The sequence below is a fragment of the Oncorhynchus mykiss genome, chromosome 4 (genome assembly GCF_013265735.2).
Source record: "Oncorhynchus mykiss isolate Arlee chromosome 4, USDA_OmykA_1.1, whole genome shotgun sequence".
Classification (NCBI taxonomy): Eukaryota; Metazoa; Chordata; class Actinopteri; order Salmoniformes; family Salmonidae; genus Oncorhynchus; species Oncorhynchus mykiss.
Genome location: NC_048568.1, coordinates 8,104,580 through 8,131,954, shown reverse-complemented (window position 1 = coordinate 8,131,954; position 27,375 = coordinate 8,104,580). Strand labels below are relative to the sequence as shown.

Here is a 27,375-nt window from a genome sequence, read left to right as displayed (position 1 = left end):
TGCAGCCTTGCGAGGGTTAACACGTTTAAATGTTTTACCCCTGTTGGTTGCAGTGCAGGAGAGCCCACAGGTTTTGGTAGCAGGTTTTTCTTTTGTAGTCCATGATTGACTGTAGACCCTACCACATACCTCTCGTGTCTGAGCCGTTGAATTGCAACTCTACTTGTCTCTATACTGATGCTTAGCTTGTTTGATTGCCTTGCGGAGGGAATAGCTACACTGTTTGTATTTGGTCATGTTTCCGGTCACCTTGCCCTGATTAAAAGCAGTGATTCGCACTTTCAGTTTTGCCCGAATGCTGCCATCAATCCACAGTTTCTGGTTGGGGGAATGTTTTAATAGATGCTGTGGGTACAACATCACCGATGCACTTGGTAATAAACTCGCTCACCGAATCAGCGTATTCAACAATCTTGTTGTTCGACGCTATGCGGAACATATCCCAGTCCACGTGATCGAAGCAATCATGAAGCGTGGAATCCGATTGGTTGGACAAGCGTTGAACAGACCTGTGCATGGGTGCTTCCTGTTTTAGTTTCTGTCTATAGGCTGGGAGCAACAAAATGGAGTCGTGGTCAGCTTTCCGAAAGGAGGGCGGGGGAGGGCCTTATATGCGTTGCGGAAGTTAGAATAACAATGATCCAGGGTTTTGCCAGCCCGGGTCGCGCAATCAATATGCTGATAGAATTTATGGAGCCTTGTTTTCAAATGAGCCTTGTTAAAATTCCCGGCTATAATAAATGCAGCCTCAGGATATGTGGTTTCCAGTTTACATCGAGTCGAATGAAGTTCTTTCAGGGCCGTCGATGTGTCTGCTTGGGGGGGAATATACACGACTGTGATTATTATCGAAGATAATTATTTTGGTAGATAATGCGGTAGGCATTTGATTGTGAGGAATTCTAAATCAGGTGAACAAAAGGAATTGAGTTCCTCTATGTTGTTATGATCACATCACGTATTGTTAAACATAAGGCATACACCCCCGCCCACACCAGAGAGATCCTTGTTTCTTTCGACGCGATGCATGAAGAAACCAGGTGGCTGTACCGACTCCGATAGCGTGAGCCATGTTTCCATGAAACAAAGAACATTACAGTCTCTGATGTCTCTCTGGAAGGCAACCCTTGCTCGGGTTTTGGTCTACCTTGTTGTCAAGAGAATGGGCATTGGCAAGTAGTATGCTCGGGAGCGGTGCTTGATGCTCCCGTCTACGGAGCATGACCAGAAGACCGCTCCGTCTGCCCCTTCTGCCGGCTGGGATCCAATCCATTGTCCTGGGTGGTGGGTCAAACAGAGGATCCACTTCGGGAAAGTCGTATTCCTGGTGGTAATGTTGGTGAGTTGACGTTGCTCTTATATCCAATAGTTCTTCCTGACTGTATGTAATTAAACCTAAGATTACCTGGGGTAACAATGTAAGAAATAACACACAAACAAACAAAATACTGCATAGTTTCCTAGGAACGCGAAGCGAGGCGAGGCGGCCATCTCTGTCGGCGCCGGAAGAAGCTAAAAGATACCTCTGTATGTTTGAACGGACAGCACTACGAGAACGATGGCCAAGGCCGAAGTAGGCCAGTCTGCTGGTCCCGTTCTTCTCTCGGAATGCCCAAAAGGGATATTGGGATCTTAACGACGAACAAGCGGCTAACTACGACAGACTCAAACAGGAGATACTCAGCCGCAACTGGTACAGCCTGGCCCATCGGGCTTCAACGGTTCCACGACTGAAGGTTTGTACCCGATGCATCCCCCCGAGCCCAGATGAGCGACCTACTGCGTATCACCAGGTCATGGCTCCTAACCGAACGTAGCCACCCTCTCTATCCTCGACAAAGTGGTCCTGGATCACTTCTTCTGGTCACTACCTCATAACATGAAGAGAGCAGCGAGTTTATGCGCACCACAGACCTTGGAGGGACTCCTGGAAGCAGTGGAGGCGCATCAGAACACTCAGGCCCTGCTGAGTCGGCGACCTGTTCGAGGGGATGGAAGGACAGCCCCACCGCTGTATCCCCTGAACCGACAGTCGGCAGGGCTAAAGGACCGCAAACCCATGGCGAGACGGCTGGGGTAGGGTCAACCCTGTTGGGTGCACCACAAATCAATGGCACCCATGGTCCCGGAAAAGGTTTACGGACACGACACGGAAGCGCTATTAGACTCCGGAAGTATGGTTATGCTCGTAACCATGAGCCTGCTGAACCAGGAGACCGAACGGGGTAAGGAGATGTCCATTTCCTGTGTTCACGGTGACACAAAGCGGTATCCATCCATATGGACCAACATCGTGATGCCACAAGGGAGCTGGCAGATGATGGTGGGTGCAGTACCAGTGTTGCCGGTACATCTCCTAGTGGGACGGGATTGTCCGCTGTTCGCGGCCCTATGTGGGCATGAGTTGAGGAAAAAGATACGAGCCGGCCGAAGAAGAGAGCAGGGATGAGTCATCATGTGTGCGGCCCGGAAGCAACCGGTTAACCTACCTGTATCTATGGAGTCGGAGATGGCGCCAATTCAGTCTTTACTGTTTTAAGCCATTCCCACTTGTCCCTTTGTTGCTCCCGGTAAGCGCTTCATGACAGCAACTGTGGAGGGAAAACAACAAATATGGCATATATATTACATAGTACATTCAGGGGTTGGGTTTGGGGTCATGAATAAAACAAATAGAAAAGGAAAAACCTTCATGTAAAAAGCTTATCATATTCAGTTTAATAAGATATCCTTGACCATTAATGCCCTATTTGCAATGATTGATTTGTAAATTAAATTAAGGGTTAGTTCACGTTTTTACACCTTATAGTCAGTCAGATGGTTCCTTACCCTGAAAGTAGTCCATGGGCCAGGGAAAACTGTAATCCATGATTCAGAGTTGATTAAGTAGCCACTATTAACTTGAGGGGATTTGGCCACAAATATTTGACGACTAGCCCCCATCACCCCCATCGTTTCTTTGTTAGCCATCTGATTATAAGGTGTAAAAAAATGAACTATCCCTTTAACATCTTCAATTAATTGAATTGAAATTGATCCCAACCCTACTATGGCGTATACATTTTTTTATGGGATATTGTGAGATTTAGGTTGTTTTTCTACTTACCCAGAGTCAGATGAACTCATTAATAAAATTTTTATGTCTCTGCGTGCAGTTTGGAGATTTTTGAAGTTAGTATATTGTTAGTTTAGCACAATTGTTGGAAGTCTCATGGCATAGTAGCTAGCAGATCACAACGATGTATCTGTCTCAATGGCACTGCCCATGCGCTCACAGACGCCATAATGACACAGATACAACGCTGCAATCTCTATTCGACAACAGGACAGAGAATGAGGAGGTGGATAGAATCTCATTTCTTATGGTTATCAGTAAAATGTATGAACTGGTAAAATATTGATTACTATGTATAGCTTTGTAAAACGATAAATTACCAACCTCCCAGCTTTGGAGTAGTTCAGGTGGATATATAGCGATTGTCCCATAGAATTAGAATCAGTAGAATGGACATTCCCATCCGAAACAGTGTTGGTTTGAGTGAACAGCAAGTAGCTTCTTTTCGCAAGTGATGTATCTCCGACAACACCTGTTATCCTTGTATGTGCATTCTGAGTTGGAGACCACCCAAGAATGATCCAACATGATTAGATCTTCTTCGAACTTGGAGCCCACATTCCATTGAGCCTATTTAAGCTACTCCCTCATCCCTAAGGCCGAGCCCATCCTAGCCATGATCTAGACAAAAAGCAGCTGCTCTTCCTCCCAGGAAAGGTCTGCCCTCTCAAAGACTTCTCCATCACGCTTGACAACTCCGTCCTCCAGACGCTCTTTGGGACAGTATCGTTCGAGCCTGGGTAAATTTCGATCTGCAAAATATAAATGATTCACTCAGATGCTGTAAAAAAAAGTAGAAAGTACTGTTAATACAGTAAGAGAGGATACAGTAGACGGCATCCGTCAAACGAGTGAGTTATGACCTATTTTATGGGTCACTTGGTTACGCCCATATATGTACATCCTCTCCTTCGGTTCCCACGGTATGAGTGAGTGCTTATGCCCGTATATGTACATCCTGTCCTTCCGTTCTCACGCTCTCGAGTGAGTGTTTATTTAACCAGATAGTGCATCTGTTTATGTTAAAGCTTAAAGCTGTCATGATGATTGGTGTGTAGTGACCTCGTTGAACTGTGGAATGTGTTTGAACATTTCAAAGAGTATGGCGGGGGGGCTTAGGTCCTGGCTGTTGTATATGAAAACAGTAATGTCTGGGGGTATTGGACAGCCACATTATAAGCGCTGTGAATACTACAAGCGACAAACCCCAGAACACTAAATACGAAATTAAATTAAACCCAGAACACTAAAGAGGGAATTCAACATGTCTCGTAGACAAATTGTAGGTGTACTGTGTTTCTCGTATCAAGAACACAATGACAAAACCATCGAAGACATTCTTTGGGAAGCCCCTGATTTTTTTATGGAGTGCTGGATACCCAAGGAAATATGAGTAGATGTACTTTAGCTCGTCTGGTATGCTCATGTCACTGGGCAGCTTGCGGCTGTGCTTCTCTTTGTAGTCTGTAATAGTTTGCAAGCCCTGCCACATCCGATGAGTGTCGGAGCCGGTGTAGTACGATTCAATCTTAGTCCTGTACTGACGCTTTGCCTATTTGATGGTTCGTTGGAGGATATAGCGGGATTTCTTGTAAGCTTCCGGGTTAGAGTCCCGCTCCTTGAAAGTGGCAGCTCTACCCTTTAGCTCAATGCAAATGTTGCCTGTAATCCATGACTTCTGTGCTTCCATATTTGTGGCAACAGTTTGGGGAAGGCCCTTTTCTGTTTCAGCATGACAATGCCTCCATGCACAAAGCGACGTTCATACAGAAATAGTTTGACGAGATCGGTGTGGAAGAACTTGACTGGCCTGCACAGAGCCCTGACCTCAACCCCATCGAAATCCTTATGGATGAATTGGAATTCCGACTGCCAGCCAGGCCTAATCGCCCAACATCTGTGCCAGACCTCACTAAGCTCTTACGGCTGAATGGAAGCATGGCCCCACAGCAATGTTCCAACAACTAGTGGAAAGCCTTCCCAGAAGGCTGGAGGCTGTTATAGGAGCAAAACTCAATTTTAATGCCCATGATTTTGGAATGAGATGTTCGACGTGGAGGTGTCCACATACTTTTGATCATGTAGTGTATGACCATTCTTGTCTATCAAAAAGCTTTTCCTGCATCGAGAGATAATACATCCAAAGGAGCTGTTGTTTCTGATGAAGAGTCTTAGATATGTAATATTGAACGGATAATTGTTGAACAAATCCACTTTGGGTTGTAAGTCTCGAGACGAGACAACCTTTTGGAAAACAGTTTAATTTCTGTGTTTATAACTGTGAGAACACTGGGTGGCATCCTTACCTTAATTTTATAAAAGTGAAATCAGTGCCGTATTTACATCTCCCAAATTAACCTTTGTGAACGGCTGTGTTAATCATTAAGAGCCATAGTGGACCTTTGATCCCGGGCTGTATCACAACCGGTGTAATCCGGCAGCGCACAATTTGCCCAGCATTGTCCGGGTTAGGGGAGGGTTTGGCCGGGGTAGGCCGTCATTGTAAAATAAGAATTTGTTCTTAACTGACTTACAAGGGTTAAATAAGGGTTAAATAGAATAGAAAGTGTACTCTGGCATAAGGGTCATGAGTTTGCCAGGCATCAATGCGGTTGTAATCAGAGAGTAGATGTTGGAAAGCCTTAGTTGCCTGTGGATTGTAGTTGGTCTTATTAGATTTGTCCCGCATGTCCAAAACGACATTCATGTCTGTCCCAAAACCCAGTTGGAATTCAGTTCACTCTAAAAAAAAACATGCTGTTAAGAGAATCAAAAAACATAGGAACATGAATTCTGAGCATACACATTAAAGGCACTTTTCTTTCCATTTTGGATACATCTAAGGAGAGTGATTTTGCCTTCTAGGTCTTAGCCTTTAGTAAGGATGGTGATTTTGAGTTTCTTATGTATTGTTATGATTATACCCTTTTTTTGTTTGGAGCTGATGAAAAAGCAGACAATTTGTACAAATGGTTCTCAATTGTATGTGCGTCCTTTTGGAGCAGGTGTGTTTCTTGGAACTTTGCTATATCAACTTGATATAGAAAAGCCATCAATATGGCTTCTTGCTAAAAAATCAAGACAGCTGTAACGTTTGATATGACTATTAAAGCCTTTCAAGTTCCATGAGAGAATACCTAGTTTTGCCATAAAATGTCATTGTTATCGTGATCCGTCCAGTGCGCAATGTTAATCAGCAGCATGGGACCCAGCTTCTCCTGCCCGAGAAGATTTCTCATGAAGGAAGTTGGGTTGCTCGCCTCCACACCAGTTTCAAGTCCTGTCACACACACATTGAATTTACGGGAATGATTTTCATGTGATTTCATTTTCTCTTTTAAGAGTTTGATTATTTCCCCTTCCAATTTAGCTTGCGCTGTTTGCAGGTCGTGGAATCATACCTCTGTCACATTGGCTGTCTTCTCAAGACTTTCCACTTTAGTTGAATAGGTATCCACTTTCACAGTGAGCACGAATCGAGGGTGGAGGTAATCTCCTCACAAACAATCTCTTGTATAGTCTGGTGTTGAGAGTCGCCGTTTTCCCACAGTGGAATTGTGGACGGACAAATTCTAGCTGCTGAAGCAAAATAGACCTGCTAGTTATTTTTTGTCACACAACGAATGTGCCACACCTTAAAATGATGGTTAGTATTGACAAGTTTTAGGAAATAAGTCTGTTAATTCAGAGTCATTTGCAAAAGATGGCCATGATAAGGCCACAGATTGCAATGCTTGCCACTGGAACCGGAACCACATTTTTCCTTCCTCATTATTATTTCATTTATTATTATTGTATTTAGCATTTTTCAAGTCTTTTTGTGTTCCCCTTAAAAAAAAATCCCACAATGACATCACATTCAGCAAGTGTCATAATTGTTTTTTAATGATAATTGTTTTTTCATGATGTTAGTCTGTTTGTATCACTCATACATTTCCACATTGTTAGGCTAAATTACAGATGAAATATATAAAATAAAATAAAAAGTAAAATACGTTTAATATAGAAGTTAAAATCCTCTTCAAGTTCAACCATTATGCTAGCTCAATTTCAATCACCCACAGAGCTATGGCTAATTTAGGCTCCCAAATGTCCACCTTGTTAGGTTCCACCCTGTTAGGATTATGCATCTAACAGTGGTGAAGAATTATTGGATGTATTTCTTTGGTGCCTGAGCTTGATCAATATTTTTTTCTGAAAATCAAAGATGTACTTTTTCTGATAGAATGCATTTTTAAATGTTTAAATATACTTTTTTCCCCAAATGTTATGAGGTCCAAAAGGCACTGGAAAGTAGGAATGACCCAGCAGTTGTCTTTTCTTGCAAGTGTTTATTCTAAGAACAGCCACACACCAACCATGCAAGCAAGGGCTATTCATCTTGAGCTGACAGCTGTTTTGCATTGTTTTGCTATGGCTGTATTTATCAATCTAGCAAGAAAGCAAAAGAGCTCGCCAGCTTGTAGTCCTAAAACCTGGAAATTAGTTTCATATTGTCAGAGTGGGCGCAACTGGTCAAAGGAAGTCAGGTGCAGGAGAGCAGAGATGAGTGAACAGGCACACTTTAATCAGGCAGAGGAAAACAGCCGGACGCAACTGCGTCACAACACTCCGGCCCAAGGAAAGAGCGATAGCACACAAATCACCCAAATAGGTACAAAATAACAAAACCACGGGTTACAACATTACCCAGCGCAAAACCAGCCTGTAGCGCCACACACGCAACAAACGAACAATACCACACACAGACATGGGGGGAACAGAGGTGTGTGGGAAAACAAGACAAAACAAATGGAAAATGACAGGTGGAGCGGCGATGGCTAGGAGACCGGTGACGTCAACCGCCAAACGCCGCCCGAACAGGTCTTCGGCGGAAGTCGTGACACATATAGTTCATTCAGCCATCCCTATGGGAAAATTTAATGGCAAAAGAATGGGGTTTTGGAATAAACTCAGAAAAATCAAGTCCGAGATTAACACAGGCTTAGGAGATCTTGTATGTTTTGTTTTGTTTGAGATAATAGCAATCAGTTAACATGACCTTTATGAATTATAAAGCCTTTATGTGCTTGAAGTGCTTTTTTTAATAACATCAATTATTCAAAATTCACAAAAAGTGACATTAGCTGATGAAGATTGTCTCATAGAACAAAACGTAATATATATCCTAAGCCTGCATTTACCACAGACCTTATTTTGGGCTTTTTTTTAATCCAAAAACACTACACAAATGCCTTTCATTTTCTCCATAGGCTTTGTCCAACTAACTATGGTGGAGTTAGTGTCTACACTATTTTTCAACCCATATGATCTCATACATAATAAAAGTATAATAAACCATATTCAAATATGATGATAACATAGTCAACTAACGACGTGAGTGAATAAGCCTTTTCATACTTTATAATATGTCGATATATAGTTACAATCAGTTTTAGGAACATCTACCAAAAATATTTCAACTCCTTTATTGCTTTACCCAAATATTAACATTAGGGATAGTCAAAATATGTGAAATATGTGAACGTCCAAATCAACATTTTGGTCATTTGAACAGCATGTGTCCATCCGAGGGGAGATGTGAAAGGAGATGGGCTGTGAAAAGAGTCCTTTATCTCGGTGCTACTGACGTGCTTTGTGTCTTTCTCCAGGGCCTGATTGATGCAGGGGTTTACAGGGGTCTATGATTTCTTAATCCAGCCCCATCTGTTTCAGAAGTAAAAACAAGTTTTTGACTTAAACAGAATATTACTTATTTACTTATTCTTTATCGTACAGCTATGAAAGTTATATATTTAAAACCACCAGCTCAAAAGAGTTCCTGAGTGGCGCAGTGGTCTAAGGCACTGCATCTCAGTGCTAGAGGTGTCACCACAGACCTGGTTTAATTCCAGGCTGTATCACAACCGGCCGTGATTGGGGGTCCCATAGGTCGGTGCACAATTGGCCCATCATTGTCCATGTTAGGGCTTGGCCGGGGTAGGCTATCATTGTACATGAGCTTTTGTTCTTAACTGACTTGCCTAGTTAAATAAAGGTAAAAAAAATAGGAATCCAGCGATGTCTGTGTCACGATCAAGTCCACTGAGAGCAGCTTTTCTAAGGACCGCCCCTTTGACGTGACATAGCAATGAGCTGAATTGTTTGTATTGTAATGATGCAACCAACCACTGGATAGAGCCAAAGAGGCATATATTCAGAGAAGCCTCAGTCTTTTTTTGTTCTGACTATTAAATGGTGGGAGATTAATAAAATAAGTAATGTAAACATATTATCAGTAATTACCAGTGCCAAAAATGGGCACTGTAGTCTTCCGAGGGGCTATTAAAAGGCGTCTGGGTCGACCCATCAGTCTTGTCATGTCATCTCTCTCTCTTCCCCCCTCCTTTTATCTCTCTGCCTCCCTCTCAGCTGATAGAGCTTATTGAGGCCAAATAGGTTTAGGAGCATCGCTATGGCAACAGGGAGTCGTAAGAGGCTTCACCAAGCACCTCATCAGGAGCTGTGATCCACTTTTTCCCTTTGAGACAGTGCCCCCAACATCCTGGAACAAGAAACAACAGGCCAGGCCTCCCGGGGGGAGAGAGAAAAGGGTGGGGGTTACTGTATAAGACCGATTAAGAGTGTGTGTGCTCAGATAATCCCCCTCCTGCTTGTGAAGTATCAGAGTCCCGTGCGACCAACAGAAATACGTCTTTCACCAACATCTCTCTCTCTCTACATCTGTCTTTTGGTCCAAGGACTTATCATATATTCACTGCACTGTGAATTCACTTCCTGCTATAGGTCCCGAGACTAACAAGAGTTCAGGTAAGCAGAGTTTATTCATTCAATGCTTTGTTTTAGTTCAAGGGGAAATTTTTAGTAGCACTATGGCCTACAATACTGTGTGTCAAGTGAGATTTCTGGTAGTCAGGGTGTTAAAAGTGGGAAATATAGTCACATAAATGTATTTGTTGGATGAATTTCCTGTCTGAGATAGAAGCACTATACATTAGACGAGAACATCTTTAACCTTAAATCTAATAACATCTACCTACAATTGCATGACAATTAAATAACAGGCAAGCCAATTAACTAGAAAATGTCATGTGTTTGAGCTAATTAGTACATTATTAGCCGTGTTTATAGCTGGTGCTGACATGCAACCTGTGTCCGGATCATGTTCACATTCTGAGAATGCCCACATTTTCAGACGGGTGTAGACGATTAAAAGAGGCATTGTCAACCGATTTTGATCAGATCTTATGAGTGTAAAGATCAGGACTAATGAGGCATGTAAGCAACGGGTAGATATGTTCTATGTGTTCTATTTCTATGCTTCTCATTTGTATGTTTCACTTTTTAGTATTTTACTTTTGGTTTTGTACACCAGCTTCAAACAACTGAAAATACAATATTTGTCATTATGGAAAATATATTTCACAGCAGTTTAGATGGTACAATGATTCTCTACGCAGTGATTACTTGTTTTGTCACACATTAAAATAAGGAGAACTATTCAAATTTTAGCAACTAGGAAATGGCAGAACAATTTCTGTATATTTTCCTTCAAATATAATTATTTGAGATTAATATTTCTGTCCCCACTACAACAACAAAAATACTTATACATTTTATTGAAATACTGTAAAATTCCATTCATTCCTATGGAGGACTGCTCCTACTGGGGAGTGCCAATATGGTCAACCGGTGGCTTCAAAGCCTCTCAATGACCAATACATAGCATCAGTAATCCAGGGTTAATATATAGATTTGACTTAGTTACAGTTCATATAAGTAAATCAGTGAATTGAAATAAATTCATTAGGCCCTGATCTATGGATTGTACATACATATGGGAATACAGATATGCATCTGTTAGTCACACATACCTTAAAAAGAAAGTAGGTAGCTGCGTGGATCAGAAAACCAGTCATCTGGTGTGACCACCATTTGCCTCATGCAGCGCGACACATCTCCTTCACAAAGAGTTGATCAGGCTGTTGATTGTGGCCGTTGGTATGTTGTCCCACACTTCAATGGCTGTGCGAAGTTCCTGGTTATTGTTGGATAACATGCTGTTGGATAACATGCTGTCGTACATGTCGTACATCCAAAAAATGCTCAACGGGTGACATGTCTGGTGTGTATGCAGGCCATGGAAGAACTGGGGCATTTTCACCTTCCAGGAATTATGTATAGATCCTTGCGACATGGGGCCGGGCATGAATGGCACGACAAATCTCGTCACAGTAGATCTGTGCATTCAAATTGCCATCGATAAAATGCAATTGTATTTGTTGTCTGTCCATAGCTTATGGCTGCCCATACCATAACCCCACGGCCACCACTCTGTTCACAATGTTGACATCAGCAAACCACTCGCCCACACGAAAATGTCTGGGATCTTTTATTTCAGCTCATGAAATATGGGACCAACACTTTACATGTTGCGTTTATATTTTTGTTCAGTGTACATAATTGGATTTATCTCATGACGTCTCTTTCCGTCCAATACGCCCCTGAAGCATATGTTTATAAACACACTCTTAATCTACATGATTTACAATACAAAACCAACACAAACATACAAAATATACATTGATATCAAAATCTCCCCCCAAAACTAGAAGAAAAAATCAAGCCAACACAGTGCACATACTTTTTTTGAAGTGGCACTGATGGCCAAATTCATTATCTTTCGATTAATTATGCGTATAACAAACAATACCTTATGTATTTTCATTGTACAAATGTATAACCCGACCTTCTCAGTTTTAATGGACATGGCAACCCTGAAGAGTTTTACATGAATTGGAAGTAAGCAACTTTGGTTGTGATTGATCCATGAAGTAGTGCACTATGTAGGGAACAGGGTGCCATTTGGAACACAAACACAATGATAGTGGATGTGAAGGGATATTATGGGCTTTGGCTTGTACAGACACCTGAATAACATGAGTGTGTGTGTGTGAGAGAGACAACTATTTCTGTGCTGTTCCCCTTTGGGGATATTTTTTTTAATCTGTGATAACAGCCTGTCTGGGGGAGACAGCCTCCAAAACTGTTGTAAAAAAAACCCGCCATTAGCTAACGAGGTACACACAGTACCTGTACCTCCCATGGGTTACATTGATGTGACCACAACCTAGGCTCAACAGACTATCTAGACATTCACCCAATCCATCCAGCGATATCAACAAATTACTAACAAACCTCACTTATACAAAATATAAGATTATAAAATGGATTAAGATTAAAATGATGCAATGTATTTTAGTAAAGTGCAATTTCCATTTAGTTTACCTGGTTTATCAAAGATACAGTATAGTGAGAAAAACATCATTGCACAAAAGCAACCCTTTCAGACAAACAATCCATACCACAACCTAGCAAACACAGTATACTTTTCTTTTGGTGCGGAGGCAAAGAATTACAGTGCATTCGGTAAGTATTCAAGCCCCTTGACTTTGTCAAAATGTTGTTACGTTACAGCCTTATTCTAAATTGGAAAAAAAAATGTTTTAACCTCATCAATCTACACACAATACTTCATAAATGACAAAGCAAAAACAGATTTTTAGACATTTTTGCTAATATATAAAAAAAACTAAAAAAAAACGGAAATATCACATATACAGTGCCTTGCGAAAGTATTTGGCCCCCTTGAACTTTGCGACCTTTTGCCACATTTCAGGCTTCAAACATAAAGATATAAAACTGTATTTTTTTGTGAAGAATCAACAATAAGTGGGACACAATCATGAAGTGGAACAACATTTATTGGATATTTCAAACTTTTTTAACAAGTCAAAAACTGAAAAATTGGGCGTGCAAAATTATTCAGCCCCTTTACTTTCAGTGCAGCAAACTCTCTCCAGAAGTTCAGTGAGGATCTCTGAATGATCCAATGTTGACCTAAATGACTAATGATGATAAATACAATCCACCTGTGTGTAATCAAGTCTCCGTATAAATGCACCTGCACTGTGATAGTCTCAGAGGTCCGTTAAAAGCGCAGAGAGCATCATGAAGAACAAGGAACACACCAGGCAGGTCCGAGATACTGTTGTGAAGAAGTTTAAAGCCGGATTTGGATACAAAAATATTTCCCAAGCTTTAAACATCCCAAGGAGCACTGTGCAAGCGATAATATTGAAATGGAAGGAGTATCAGACCACTGCAAATCTACCAAGACCTGGCCGTCCCTCTAAACTTTCAGCTCATACAAGGAGAATACTGATCAGAGATGCAGCCAAAAGGCCCATGATCACTTTGGATGAACTGCAGAGATCTACAGCTGAGGTGGGAGACACTGTCCATAGGACAACAATCAGTCGTATATTGCACAAATCTGGCCTTTATGGAAGAGTGGCAAGAAGAAAGCCATTTCTTAAAGATATTCATGAAAAGTGTCGTTTAAAGTTTGCCACAAGCCACCTGGGAGACACACCAAACATGTGGAAGAAGGTGCTCTGGTCAGATGAAACCAAAATTGAACTTTTTGGCAACAATGCAAAACGTTATGTTTGGCGTAAAAGCAACACAGCTGAACACACCATCCCCACTGTCAAACATGGTGGTGGCAGCATCATGGTTTGGGCCTGCTTTTCTTCAGCAGGGACAGGGAAGATGGTTCAAATTGATGGGAAGATGGATGGAGCCAAATACAGGACCATTCTGGAAGAAAACCTGATGGAGTCTACAAAAGACCTGAGACTGGGATGGAGATTTGTCTTCCAACAAGACAATGATCCAAAACATAAAGCAAAATCTACAATGGAATGGTTCAAAATTAAACATATCCAGGTGTTAGAATGGCCAAGTCAAAGTCCAGACCTGAATCCAATCGAGAATCTGTGGAAATAACTGAAAACTGCTGTTCACAAATGCTCTCCATCCAACCTCACTGAGCTCGAGCTGTTTTGCAAGGAGGAATGGGAAAAAATGTCAGTCACTTGATGTGCAAAACTGATAGAGACATACCCCAAGCGACTTACAGCTGTTCTCGCAGCAAAAGGTGGCGCTACAAAGTATTAACTTAAGGGGGCTGAATAATTTTGCACGCCCAATTTTTGTTAAAAAAGTTTGAAATATCCCATAAATGTCGTTCCACTTCATGATTGTGTCCCACTTGTTGTTGATTCTTCACAAAAAAATACAGTTTTATATCTTTATGTTTGAAGCCTGAAATGTGGCAAAAGGTCGCAAAGTTCAAGGGGGCCGAATACTTTCGCAAGGCACTGTACATAAGTATTCAAACTCTTTAGACAGTACTTTGTTTAAGCAGCTTTGGCAGCGATTACAGTCTCAAGTCTTCTTGAGTATGACGTTACAAGCTAGGCATACCTGTATTTGGGGAGTTTCTTCCATTTTTCTTTGCATATCCTCACAAGCTCTGTCAGGTTGGATGGGGAGCATCGCTGCACAGCTATTATCAGGTCTCCAGAGATGTTCGATCGGGTTCAAGTCCGGACTCTGGCTGGGCCACTCAAGGACATTCAGAGAAATGTCCCGAAGCCACTCCTGCATTGTCTTGGCTGTGTGCTTAGGGTCGTTGTCCTGTTGAAAGGTGAACCTTCGCCCCAGTCTGAGGTCCTGAACGCTCCAGAGCAGGTTTTCATCAAGGATCGCTGTACTTTGCTCCGTTCGCCTTTCCCTCAATTCTGACAAAGTCTCCTAGTCCCTGCTGCTGAAAAACATCCCCACGGCATGATGCTGCCACCAACATGCTTCACCATAGGGATGGTGCCAGGTTTCCTCCAGACATGGCGCTTGGCATTTGCACCTAAGCGTCCAATCTTGGTTTCATCAGACCAGACCATCTTGTTTCTCATGGTCTGAGAGTCCTTTAGGTGCCTTTTGGCAAACTCCATGCAGGCTGTCATGTGCCTTTTACTTAGGAGTGGTTTCCGTCTGGCCACTCTACCATAAAGGCCTGATTGGTGGTTGATTGGTGCCTGATTGTCCTTCTGGAAGGTTCTACCATCTCCACAGAGGAACTCTGGAGCTCTGTCAGAGTGACCCGATTGCTCAGTTTGGCCGGCCGGACAGCTCTAGGAAGAGTCTTGGTAATTCCAAACTTCTTCCATTTAAGAATTGAATTTACCACAGGTGGACTCCAACCAAGTTGTAGAAACATCACAAGGATGATCAATGGAAACAGGATGCACCTGAGCACAATTTCAAGTCTTATAGCAAAGAGTCTGAATACTTATTTATATAAGGCATTTCTGTTTTCGCTTTGTCATTATGGGGTATCGTGGGTAGATTGATGACATTTACATTTAAAAAAAAAATCTATTTCAGAATAAGGCTTGTAACGTATCAAAATGTGGAAAAATTCAAGGGGTCTGAATACTTCCCAAATGCACTGTATGCCATGTACTGAATTACACCATGTTCTCTTCTTACGCTCTGGTTCCTCCCATGCAAGCACATGGTAAAAGGGGGACAAGGCAACTGCGGTGATGGCCTCGTGGTTCGGTTGGAGCAGCGAGCCGGACTACCGGAGTCCACGGCGGGACCCATCTGACGTGGTCACAGACACCTTGATGCTGGAGCTCAGCTGGCAGCTGAAGGAGGCAGAGAGGATGCAGCGTGAGAGGGACAACGAGTATCGGCGCCTTCAGACAGGCGTGGACTACACCTGGCTGGTCAACACGCCACGCAACACCTACAATGTGTCGACTGGCGAGAGGCTGGGCCTGGAGGACCTGTGCTCCAAGGTGCATCCGTCCTACTGTGGAACCGTCATACTGAGGTGAAAAACCCTTGTCTTGACCTTATTTGTTTCTTTACTTAACCCCATAATCTACACTGGCCTTCTGGTCAAGTTATCTATCCAACCCTTGACCCCCATTGATTCGATGGTGTTCTCATGATCGATTACCCTCTTACTCCTGTTTGGGTTGCGTCAATTCGAATCTGGTATCAGGATAAATATGATAATGAGTCACCGATTGTATACTATGTATTTTTTATTAGCTAAGCAATAAGAGGTAAATGCAATTTTCATATATACGGGCTCTCTGTCCCACCTCGCAGGTCAAACAGAGAACTGACTTGTTCTTGACAAAGATATTATAAATATACCCTGACAGAAATAGTTCCTGCTTCCGAGCCGGCCTGTCAGAGTAGAGACTGGGCGTGGTTTAAACTCACCCAGCCTATCGTTGATTGTTGTCGTACGAGCTGGTACCAGCCCCCGGGCGCTCCAGTTGATAGATGTAACTTGCTGTGAAGAATATCTATGCGCTCATGCTCGATACTGTTATCTCGCACCTGGCTCCTGTTATCTAACAAAAGACTGTTTGTTCTCGTAACACTACGTTCTGAATGTGCCCCCCCAACTCATTGCACAGTTCCTGTCTTCATGTTATTCTGTATTTTTCCATCATGAGAAAGGCCCATGGCCCTGAAACTGTTAGCAATGTTTCAAGTCAGCTATGTTGCAAAACACATACATACATCCACACAAGCCAACAGCAGATAATATTCAATCACATATGTGGTAACGGGCTATAGTGCATAACACAGAATCCTCATACTCCCTGAACCAACCCTCTGACCAAGGTTGTGTTCAGTAGGGCATGCAATGGAAAACTAAAGTGAGCATTTCTTATTTAAACAACTCTAGGTAGTCCCTTCCTGTTTTAGTCCATTTGATGCCAAATGAACACTACCCTGCTCAGCACAAAGCAGTTCAAATTAGGAAAGGTGAAGCTATCGATTGGTTGTCTCAGGTGTCTCGCACTAATCGTTAGTTGGTGCTAGTTGATCTATTTGTGGAAAGGTGGTACTGACCTAGGTGTTATCCGAGGGCTCAGTCAGGTGATAATTGAATATTAACCACAGGTACTGGAAGGAAGCCCATTGGGGAATGAGAGGTGGTTTCAGGTAAATCAACTCCCACTGGTTATGTACGTGCAGAGGATCATTATTCCTGGACCATTGTGAAAAACATACGACGTGCAGTATAATGTACAGTAGCTGTTGAGGTAGAGTTCAGATATTTGATGGTGATTTTCCTTCTGTGGAGAGAAAATGTACCCACATTAATATTGAAAAGGCAGAGAGAGAGAGAGAGAGTGAGTTGGTGGAGGGAACAGAAAACACTGGAGGCCAATCTGCCAAATCAACAGGAGTAAAGGGCTGGTGGGGGCTGGTCTATTTAAAGGCATCCTAAGAACTTATCAGCCTTGTCTTGAGGGGAGTAAGTGGCTATAGTTGGCAAGCCTTCCTGTCTCTCCCCCTGCCCTGCTGTTCATGCAGACAGAGGGGCCATCGTTAGCTATCTACCTGCTATACTGGCTGATGGGCAAGGGACTTGAGAGCACTGATGTCACAAAAGCATGGGGAAAAGCAGAGACGCTCTTTCCGACATACAGGTCTGCCAAAATAAAGGATGCAAAGTATGTGGAAGCAGCACATGCTTTCAATACACATGCTTTCAAAACAGGTGTGGTTTTCTGAGCTTATTAAGCAATTAACATCCCATCATGCTTATGGTAATGTATAAAAATGCCCAGTTGACCATAATGTTGGCTTCCATGGCTAGAAGAAGAGATCTCAATGACTTTGAAAGATGGGTCGCAAAGTAACATAAGGGGTTTAAAGGGTGTGTGTTTGTGTGTGTGCGTGTGTCTCAGTCACCAGATCTCAACCCAATTGAACAAATTATGGGAGATTCTGGAGCGGTGCCTGAGAAAGCGTTTTCCACCACCATCAACAAAACACCAAATTATGGAAATTTTCATGGAAGAATGGTGTCGCATCCCTCAATAGAGTTCCAGACACTTCTATGCCAAGGCGCATTAAAGCTTATCTGGCGGCTCGTGGTGGCCTGACGCCTTTTAACACCCTACTAAAATGTTGGTGTTTCCTTTATTTTGGCAGTTAACTATATAACAGGCTTTTTTGGATTAAATGTTTTTCTAGTGCATTAGTGATAGCACATGTTGTGGTGGTACAGTGAGAATGGTATAAGCTGGTGAGTGGAATTGCCCGCGCTCATCCCCTTCCCGCGAGTTTCAAATGTACGCTCCTTTGGATGCGCACACAGTTTTTCCTCTGAAACCATAACCAGGCAAAGTGAAACAAAGCTATTGATTATAGCGGGTGGCTAAAGGTCTCTTGGTTTGTACCATTTTAAAATCCACAGATGAAACATCATTCAATCCAGATGCATGTGTATTGGGGGTGGTTGAGACCTGAAGACTTGTGTTGGCTCCTTGTATCAATGCCTAGGCTTTAGCTCAGTGGGCTTAAAAAGTATTGTGGTGTGCAAGATACCCGGATTTGAACCCTGGCCAGCAACATGAAGACCTGCGTTGGCTCCCTGAGTTAATTCCTTGGCTGGAGCTCAGGGGGCTAACCTAACAGTCATGTAGTGCAAAGGAAACGTGTTCGAAACCTGACCAGTCACACATAACTGAGGGTTCAGGGTTTCAAAATTCCTGGAACTTTCATTCAATTCCCTGGTTTCCCCGAAATCGGGAGGGAATAAGCAGGAAATCCGTAATTGTCCATCCAGGATTTCAGGAAAACCAGGGAGTATATGGAGAGTTCCAGGAATTTTGCACCCCCAGCTGAGACTGATGTGACTTCTCCCTCTTTCCTTGTTCCCTACCTGACGTCCAGGTTCCGCCAGGTGGTGACTGAGAACGAGCCAGAGAAGCAGGAGGTGTCGGCCCTTTTCCGCTCTGTCATCCTCGAGGCCCTGGACCTCCTGAGGGAGGAGCAGGAGGCACAGCGGCTCTCGCGCCAGTGGAACAACAAGCGGGCCATGAGCATGTCTCTCATGAACTTCAAGTCACGCATCAAAATCAACCCCTTTGGCAGCACCGTGGGCCTGACCTCGACCAGGGGAAAGGGGGAGCTGAAGACGGTGTCGGAAGACGTGGAGAAGGCGCTGGAAGAGAGGGCTGACAGGGCCCAGAGGGTTAGGAGCATGCCTGACTTCAGACACAAAGGGCTTTACACTACCAAGGCCATCTGAGCTGGAGATCCACAAGACAGTGTTGTGGTTCAGTGGGGGACGGAGAGAAGCTAGTGAGATGTAGCCTATAATAGTCCCCCCAGAACCTGCCCAGTCTGCTTTGCACAATAATGGGGAGAAATAGGAGACATCTCTGCCATCCTCTCCTTTGGCAGTATGGGGTGATCCCTATTGAATGCTTTTGACTGGGGAGCTATGCTTAGAATACTTCACAATGAGATTGTCAGACACCTTATCTGCTGTACTGTACTATTGAAATCTTTGTCTTGTAAATTATACATTTTCAGTGCCTTTTCAACTTAATACTTGGTAACTATTTATCCTTAAAACGAATTAACCAATGAGACTTACATCAAAAGCAATTAACAAGAAGTTGTGACATTTTTAGAACTGTAAAAGGGAAATAGTACTAAAAACAGCTTTAGACCGTTTTATAGCTAAAAATGAAAATGTATCACTGACTGCTCTATTACACTATGTTCAATATGAAATTGTATCGATCTTTTAATTCTTTAGTTGGAATACAGCACATCTTGATTCACGTCTGTGTTGTCAGTCTTACTTCATTGCTATTGACTTATTTCTGTGCAAATATTTTGAAAGCCCATCACCTTCTTATGGCATTTTCTCAAGAGAGAAGCAGAAAATCCACATTTTCTAAGTGGTAAGTATATAGGCACTGTTTTATTGCATAGCAACTAATATCCAGGAGTCTGTGCTATTTGCTGTGTCCAAGAAAATTGACAAATCCTAGATACAGGACAAACTGTCTCACAACAGTTTCACAATGGCAGCAATAATTCACACACAAAGGGAATGGATGTTTTGTATCGGACATTGCACATCACTACTGTAGAGTATAACAGCAGCAGTTTATTGCTGTTGAGAAAAGAGCTGTTGTATTGAGTGGACTGTCACAAGTCAAGTTGCCTTCACAAAGTATAACGCTCATCCAAAATACATTTGATTTACATGGGATGACATCCAGTTACGGGTCTCAGATTTGTACATTCTATAGATGACTCTGATATAAATATGTCTTAAACACCAACCATTAAAGAAATAAAACTCCAGGGGATACAGTCAAGAGTTAGCTGCAGGACAGTTTTGTCCGTTCTTTAAAACATAGATCATCAAACAATGCAATGCCAGACTGGTGTTTTATTTGACAGATTACACTACAATGAAGCTTACACAAATCTTTGTTCATCACATCTGGGTTCAAATAGTATTTGATTTCAAATACTTTGAGCCTGCCTGGAGAGAAAAATGGACAGAGTTGGCACTTTTCCTTTGTTCCATTGTGCCAGGCATGCTTAAAGGGGGAAATATGCAGTTCAAAACAATAACAAAGCAGACACCCTGCCATTGATTAGGTACATAGCTCAGCTATGGGGCTGGAGAAATTGGATAACAAACTCATGGACAGAGCTATGAAAACAAGGACTGACCATCCATGACAGCCAAATGATGGTTAAAACTATGTTTAAAGGCTATATAGTGTTTGTTTACATTTAAAACAAGCTTATATTTTGGGTCCTGGTGGGGTACGACAGTTAGAATATAACTTTTATAGATACCTTCGAGAATAAACGAGTATATCATTCATTTAAATCTAAAAATTGATTTAGCAACAGCAGATTGCCCCTTTGATCAATCCCAAAGAAAACAAATACAATTTGAACTCGGGTAGGTTGTTCATCACTAAGATCTTTGCGGATGACAGTATTCCACCACAGCAACACTATCTTGCTTAGCAAACATATAGACAAAAAGTCAGCGACTGGCTCCTTCAATATTATAGTAAAAATGACAGTTCTAAAAATCAAAACAGAGACATCGGTTACAAATAGTCTGCAGAAAGGCGCCGGCAACCAAGTGACAGCATGAAGTCAAATTCCGAGACATGGCTTTTACTGACATTTTCAAACAACCTGGGCCATATCCCCAATCTCTTCCTGTGATAATAAACCTAAAAATTTATTTTCTTTTGGAGCTTTATCACATGGGTTCCTTCCCTGAGTTCTGTTCTGGAAAAAAGTGGAAGATTCTGGAACGCAACTAACAGTGACGGTCCATGCATTACAACGTGGAGTTGAGGAATTCAAGCAGTTCTGCGCGATTCTTGTCTCTCTGTCGAAAAAATAAACACACACACAAAATCAGTCAAAAGTTGACACCTACTCATTCAAGGGTTTTTCTTTATTTTTACTGTTTTCTACATTGTAGAATAATAGGGAAGACATCAAAACTAGTAGTAACCAAAAAAAAGTGTTAATAAAACAAAATATATTTCATATTTTCCAAAGTAGCCACCCTTTGCCTTGACAGCTTTGCACACTCTTGGCATTCTCTCAACCAGCTTCATGAGGTAGTTACCTGGGATGCATTATAATTAACAGGTGTGCCTTGTTAAAAGTTAATTTGTGGAATTGCTTTCCTTCTTAATGCATTTGAGCCAATCAGCTGTGTTGTGACAAGGTAGGGGTGGTATACAGAAGATAGCCCTATCTGGTAAAAGACCAAGTCCATATTATGGCAAGAATAGCTCAAATAAGCAAAGAGAAACGACAGTCCATCATTACTTTAAAGACATGAAGGTCAGTCAATCAGGAAAATGTCAAGAACTTTGAAAGTTTCTTGATGTGCAGTCGCAAAATACATCAAGCACTGATGAAACTGGCTCTCACGAGGACCGCCACAGGAAAGGAAGACCCAGAGTTACCTTCTCTTCAGAGGATAAGTTCATTAGAGTTACCAGCCACAGAAATTAGAGCCCAAATAAATGCTTCAGAGTTCAAGTAACAGATATCTCAACATCAACTGTTTAGAGGAGGCTGCGTGAAATCAGGTCTTCATAGTCAAATTTCTGCAAAGAAACCACTACTAAAGGACACCAAGAAGAAAAGAGACTTGCTTGGGCCAAGAAACATGAGCAATGGACATTAGACCGGTGGGAATCTGTTCTTTGGTTTGATGAGTCCAAATTTGACATTTTTGGTTCCAACCGCCATGTCTTTGTGAGATGCTGAGTAGGTGAACGGATGATCTCCGCATGCGTGGTTCCCACCATCAAGCACTGTCTGATGTATTTAGAATTCAAGGTTAACCAGCATAACTACCACAGCATTCTGCAGCGATATGCCATCCAATTTGGTTTGCACTTAGTAGAACTATTGCTTGTTTTTATCACAACAATGACCCAACCCACCTCTAGGCTGTGTAAGGACTACCAAGAAGGAGTGTTGGAATGCTGCATCAGATGACCTGGCCTTCACAATCAACCAACCTCCACCCAATTGAGATGGTTTGGGATGAGTTGGACCGCAGAGTGAAGGAAAAGCAGCCAACAAGTGTTCAGCATATGTGGGTACTCCTTCAAGACAGTTGGAAAAGCATTCCAGGTGAAGCTGGTTGAGAGAATGCCAAGAGTGTACAAAGCTGAAGTCGAGGCAAAGGGTGGCTACTTTGAAAAATGTAAAATTGATTTGTTTAACACTTTTCTGCTTGCTACATGATTCCATATGTGTTATTTAATAGTTGAGGTCTTCACCATTATTCTACAATGTAGAACATTTTTAAAATAAAGAACACTTGAATGAGTAGGTGTCCAAACTTTTGACTGCTATGTATGTATGCATGCATACATGTATGCACACACACACACACGTTTAGAAGACTAGCACCAAGAGCGAGTCGACTTAGAATCAGTGAAATCAACTAAGGTCGATAAACAACCTTCACATACCACAATCATTGCAAGTAAAAACCGTCATGGAATACTCACCAGCTTGTCTTTCTTTGACTTCTTCAATTTCATTTTTATCTTCTTTCCTGAAATCATGCTGAACTTGCTTTTTCTCTTTCTCTCTTTTAAATACTGAAAGACAATTCATTTCAAAATGACAGCTTTCAGACAGCTTTAAACTACAGGTATGGCTGTAGCGTACTTCCTTTAGGAAAAATAGCCCCATAAACATTTTCTACCTTGGATATCTGAATAGGTCCAGGTCCAGCGCTTTCCTCCTCCGTCTTCATTTTCTTGTCCTTCTTCCGTTTAAGCTTTTTCTCCCTTTTCCCTTTCTTTTAAAACAGAGTGAAAACAGAGCATATTTGAAATAACTTAAAATTACCATTTGATATCTAACAAGGTACAGACTACACCAACAAAATAATTAGCTACTGAAAACTAATGAATATTTACCTTTTTGAGTTGTTTTTCCTTTTTCCTTTTCTTAGAATTCTTTCTGGACTTGCTGTGGGAATCTAGAAAGGAGATTGCAAAATCTAACTGAGACACTATCAGGCTTTAACTGCTTTTTGTATATTTATATAAATACAAATAAAAAAATACACAAAAATATTTCAGATACATTTGCGTCTTAACTACGGTACATGTACTGGCACACTCACCACTGCTGCTCGAACTACTCCTACTGCCAGACGAGGAGCGGGATGAGGATGATGAAGAGGATCCCGATGATGAGGATGAGCTGGATGAGGAGGAAGATGATCTACTGCGGCTTTTCCTTTTAATTTTTTCTTTCCCTTCAATAGAAAAATACAGAAGCACAGTGTGTGTTATCCATTATTTCAAGGTAGGCACACACACACATGTGATATCAGCTGATAAGTGATCACCACAGACCATTAAATTACCTGTACTTGTTGTTCTTCTGTCATCTCTTCCTATGGCGGTCTCAGTACTTCTTCGGTCATCTCTTCTTGTGGCAGTCTCAGTACTTCTTCGGTCATCTCTTCTTGTGGCAGTCTCAGTACTTCTTCCGTCATATCTTCTTCTGGAAGTCTCAGTACTTCTTTTGTCATCTCTTCTTCTGGCAGTCTCTGTACTTCTTTTGTCATCTCTTCTAATGTCATCTCTTCTTGTGGAGGACTCAGTACTTCTTCTATCATCTCTTCTTGTGCTGGACTGACTTCTCACTTTGTCTACTTCGGCAGACTAACAAAAATAAAGTACGTATGTAAGTCTGTTTGCATTGTGAGGCCAAACCTCTATCATAAGCTCGTCTTGAGTTTATAAACCCAGACAGAGCAGTAGATCAGTAGGCTAAATTAGTTAGCCTAGCCGTTCATGCAGATTGGAGTTAGGATAAAGTTGGCGATAACTCTCTCCGGTTGTCACCCATCAGATCGACACTGGTGAATTTCGGTAAGGTGGCTTACTAATTGCGCTGACAAGTTAGCTAGCTAGCTAACGTTAGCGCTCATATATAATAGCAAGTTGCATATAACGTTAACGGAAGTGAAGAAGGCTAGGGAGCTAGCTCGCTAGGTACTTACCATGGTGGCTGTTGTTTCGACGAAAAAAAAAGAGGTGAATGCAATAAAAGTTGTTGATTCTCAAAGCTATATTCTCTATACTACTATTCAGAAATTAATAGCAATGCTTCATCGACGGTACTTATTTGTAAATGTAACGTTAAGGCTGTAAGAGTTGACTGGTGGGCTAGTTTGCTGACAACACCATGGAGCCATTTTACATCCCACAATGCACCGTTAATTTATTAAAGGAACACCACAATATTTTTAAACCTCGATGCGGACACGTTATTTTCGGTTTGATTGCTTGGCAGCAAGGTAATAATTCAAACAGAAAGAGAGAAAATGTCTGTCTCTAATAGGATACACGAGTCCTGAATACACAAAATAATTCAGTGACATATGTGATGCTCCTCATACAGAATAAACCTGACATCTCATAGTTTATAAAAAATGTCTTATTAAAAGAAACTCATAATAAAACATGCAATTTGGGAGCGCGTTCCATAGCTAGGCGAGGAGACGCAACAACCAATGGTTGCGTGCCAAGTCATCGGACGTGTCATCCACTGACAAATCGCGGTCTATGTGGTCAAAGGATGAAGAATCATTATGCCATGTTCAAAATAACTGAGAACTCGGAAATGTCAGACTTCCGACTTCAGTGGTGCGGTGTTCAAATCTACTGGGAATTCGGGAAAATATCAGGTCAAATCATGACGTCAGTGATCTTCAGGTTGGAAAGTCGGAGCTCTAGAAAGAGGCCAGAGATCCCGAGTTGGAATTCCGAGTTGGATGACTGTTCAAATCGATTTTTCTCAATCGGAGCTCCCTTTTTTGAGTTCCCAGCTGTTTTGAACACACTGAAGTCAGAAGTCGGAAATAGCCGAGTTCCCAGTTCCGAGTTATCAGTTGTTTTGAACGATGTATTAGTTCACGACAACTGGAAACTATGAAAAAAACGAGCTCCGACTGGGAAATTCGTTTTGAATGGTCATCCGACTCTCTGGCATCTTTCTAGAGCTCCGATTGTCTTGATAGCACAATTAGTGTCTTGGCCCTTGAAAATGTACAACACGCCTTCTACGTTCTGATTGTGAAAAGAATGTTGATGGTGATAATGCAATGGAATCATGTCAAAGAACACAGACAGAGTCACTCTTATATTGTATAAAACCATATTCATAAATTACAGTATAAATATTTATACATTAACAAAAATGTAATACATATTAATTTTCTGTAACTTAAAAAAAAAAATGTCATATCAAGCATTTAAAAAAAAAAAATATTGCCTGCTGGTGTTCTAAGCATTACATCTAAATCACACATAGGCTACTACATCAGCCAAATGTACTACTTATCTAGCTAGCTACACTACATGGCCAAAAGTAAGCTGTTATAGCAACAAAGGTGGGACCAACTCCATTTTAATGCCCATGATTTTGGAATGAGATGTTAGACAAGCATCATTTGGGCCATGTAGTGTATCTGTAGTCAGTTTCATCTTTACCTGCTACAATGGTCTAGTACAGGAACTATTGTTGACTATTTTCCTCCTGCATTCTCAGGTATCACTTTATTCAACAAAATGGTTGCGATATAGCCTGAGTGTACAAAACATTATAAATACCTGCTCTTTCCAAGACATAGACTGACCAGGTCAATGCTATGATCCCTTATTGATCTAACTTGTTAAATCCACTTCAAATCAGTGTAGATGAAGAAGAGGAGACAGGTTAAAGAAGGATTTTGTTTCATCCTTGAGGCAATTGAGACATGGATTGTGTATGTGTGCCATTTAGAGGATGAAGAGGCAAGACAAAATATTTAAGTGCCTTTGAACGGGGTATGGTAGTAGGTGCCAGGCACACTGGTTTGTGTTGGGAATTGCAACGCTGCTGGGGTTATCACACTCAACAGTCTCCCATGTGTATCAAGAATGGTCCACCACCTAAAGGACATCCAGCCAACTTGACACAACTGTGGGAAATGTTAATGCTACAGCATACAATGACATTCCAGATGATTCTGTGCTTCCAACTTTGTGGCAACATTTTGGGGAAGGCACATTCCTGTTTCAGCATGACAATACCGCCGTGCACAAAGCGAGGTCCATACAGAAGTGGTTTGTTGAGATTGGTGTGGAAGAACTTAACTGGTCTGCACAGAGCCCTGACTTCAACCCCATCAAACACCTTTGGGGTCAAGCATTGGAGTCAACATGGGCCAGCATACCTGTGGAACGCTTTCGATACCTTGTAGAGTCCATGACCCAACAAATTGAGACTATTCTGGGGGAAAAAGGGGGGGGGGGGTGCAACTCAATATGATGAAAGTGTTCTTAAGGTTTTGTACACTCAGTGTATAAAGAGATACTTGTGATCTGCATCACTAAGTAACAATTGTTAGTCCTAGGTGCAGGGATTTAGAGAAACTGACTATATCCATTATGTAACTAACTACACTTTGCATTAAGAGGTTACAATAATAAGTGAAAGAAATATAGACAGCTCATGTATCCTAAATCTCTTAGTGGCTTGCTTTCTCATGCCCCATTTATTCAGAATCCATGTGACATGTAGACTATCCGGTTTTTAATTGGACATGTCAGATTTCAATTGACTTTCTGTGTTTGAAAAATGAAAATGAAAGACACTCAACTCCACTTTAGCTGTGAGGATACTGGGGTAGAAGAAGGGGAACCTTAGAGTATTTGGATGCACACAGGGAGTAGCTTAATGCAGAACCTATTCTTGCCCAGCTCCATTCCCCGTGAGACCTGGGCCCGTGTTTATCAAGCGTCTCAGGAGTGCTGATCTAGAAAGGTAAAACTGATCCAAGATCAGCACCCCACTCTGAGACGCTTGATAAATACTGGCCCTTAGCTACTGCCTAAACTTTGCAGCCTGGTCTGGTATCAGATTCTTTCCAGTAGGAGTAGTGAGCTCCAGTCACGCGGCCTAACTCTGCAGCAGGCTAAAGTAGCAGTTGATTT

At 41.9% G+C, this 27,375-nt stretch overlaps 2 protein-coding genes across 2 annotated transcripts; one reads left to right on the top strand and one right to left on the bottom strand.

Moving 5' to 3' along the window:
* The first annotated feature begins 9,638 nt into the window (after positions 1 to 9,638).
* Positions 9,639 to 19,638, top strand: LOC110522021 (protein RD3). The gene is made up of 3 exons (XM_021600082.2): positions 9,639 to 9,925; positions 15,534 to 15,860; positions 18,740 to 19,638. The coding sequence occupies exons 2-3, from the start codon at positions 15,568 to 15,570 to the stop codon at positions 19,095 to 19,097; spliced, it is 651 nt and encodes a 216-aa protein (XP_021455757.2). The 5' UTR covers positions 9,639 to 9,925; positions 15,534 to 15,567; the 3' UTR covers positions 19,098 to 19,638.
* Positions 19,639 to 19,930: 292 nt separating this feature from the next.
* On the bottom strand, positions 19,931 to 24,860 carry LOC110522020 (ADP-ribosylation factor-like protein 6-interacting protein 4). Its single transcript, XM_021600081.2, has 7 exons — positions 24,399 to 24,860; positions 23,757 to 24,057; positions 23,511 to 23,645; positions 23,302 to 23,363; positions 23,085 to 23,180; positions 22,885 to 22,977; positions 19,931 to 21,230 (listed from the first exon to the last, which is right to left on the bottom strand). Exons 1-7 carry the CDS (start codon positions 24,399 to 24,401, stop codon positions 21,180 to 21,182), a joined length of 741 nt encoding a protein of 246 aa, XP_021455756.2. The 5' UTR covers positions 24,402 to 24,860; the 3' UTR covers positions 19,931 to 21,179.
* Positions 24,861 to 27,375: the final 2,515 nt, after the last annotated feature.

Coding starts and splice junctions, on each gene's coding strand:
- LOC110522021 (XM_021600082.2), top strand. CDS start 15,568: ATGGCCTCGTGGTTCGGTTGGAGCAGCGAGCCGGACTACCGGAGTCCA. Junction 15,861..18,739: donor TGTGGAACCGTCATACTGAG/GTGAAAAACCCT, acceptor CCTGACGTCCAG/GTTCCGCCAGGTGGTGACTG.
- LOC110522020 (XM_021600081.2), bottom strand. Junction 23,364..23,510: donor GAGTAGTTCGAGCAGCAGTG/GTGAGTGTGCCA, acceptor TCTCCTTTCTAG/ATTCCCACAGCAAGTCCAGA. Junction 23,181..23,301: donor AGGAAAAACAACTCAAAAAG/GTAAATATTCAT, acceptor CTGTTTTAAAAG/AAAGGGAAAAGGGAGAAAAA.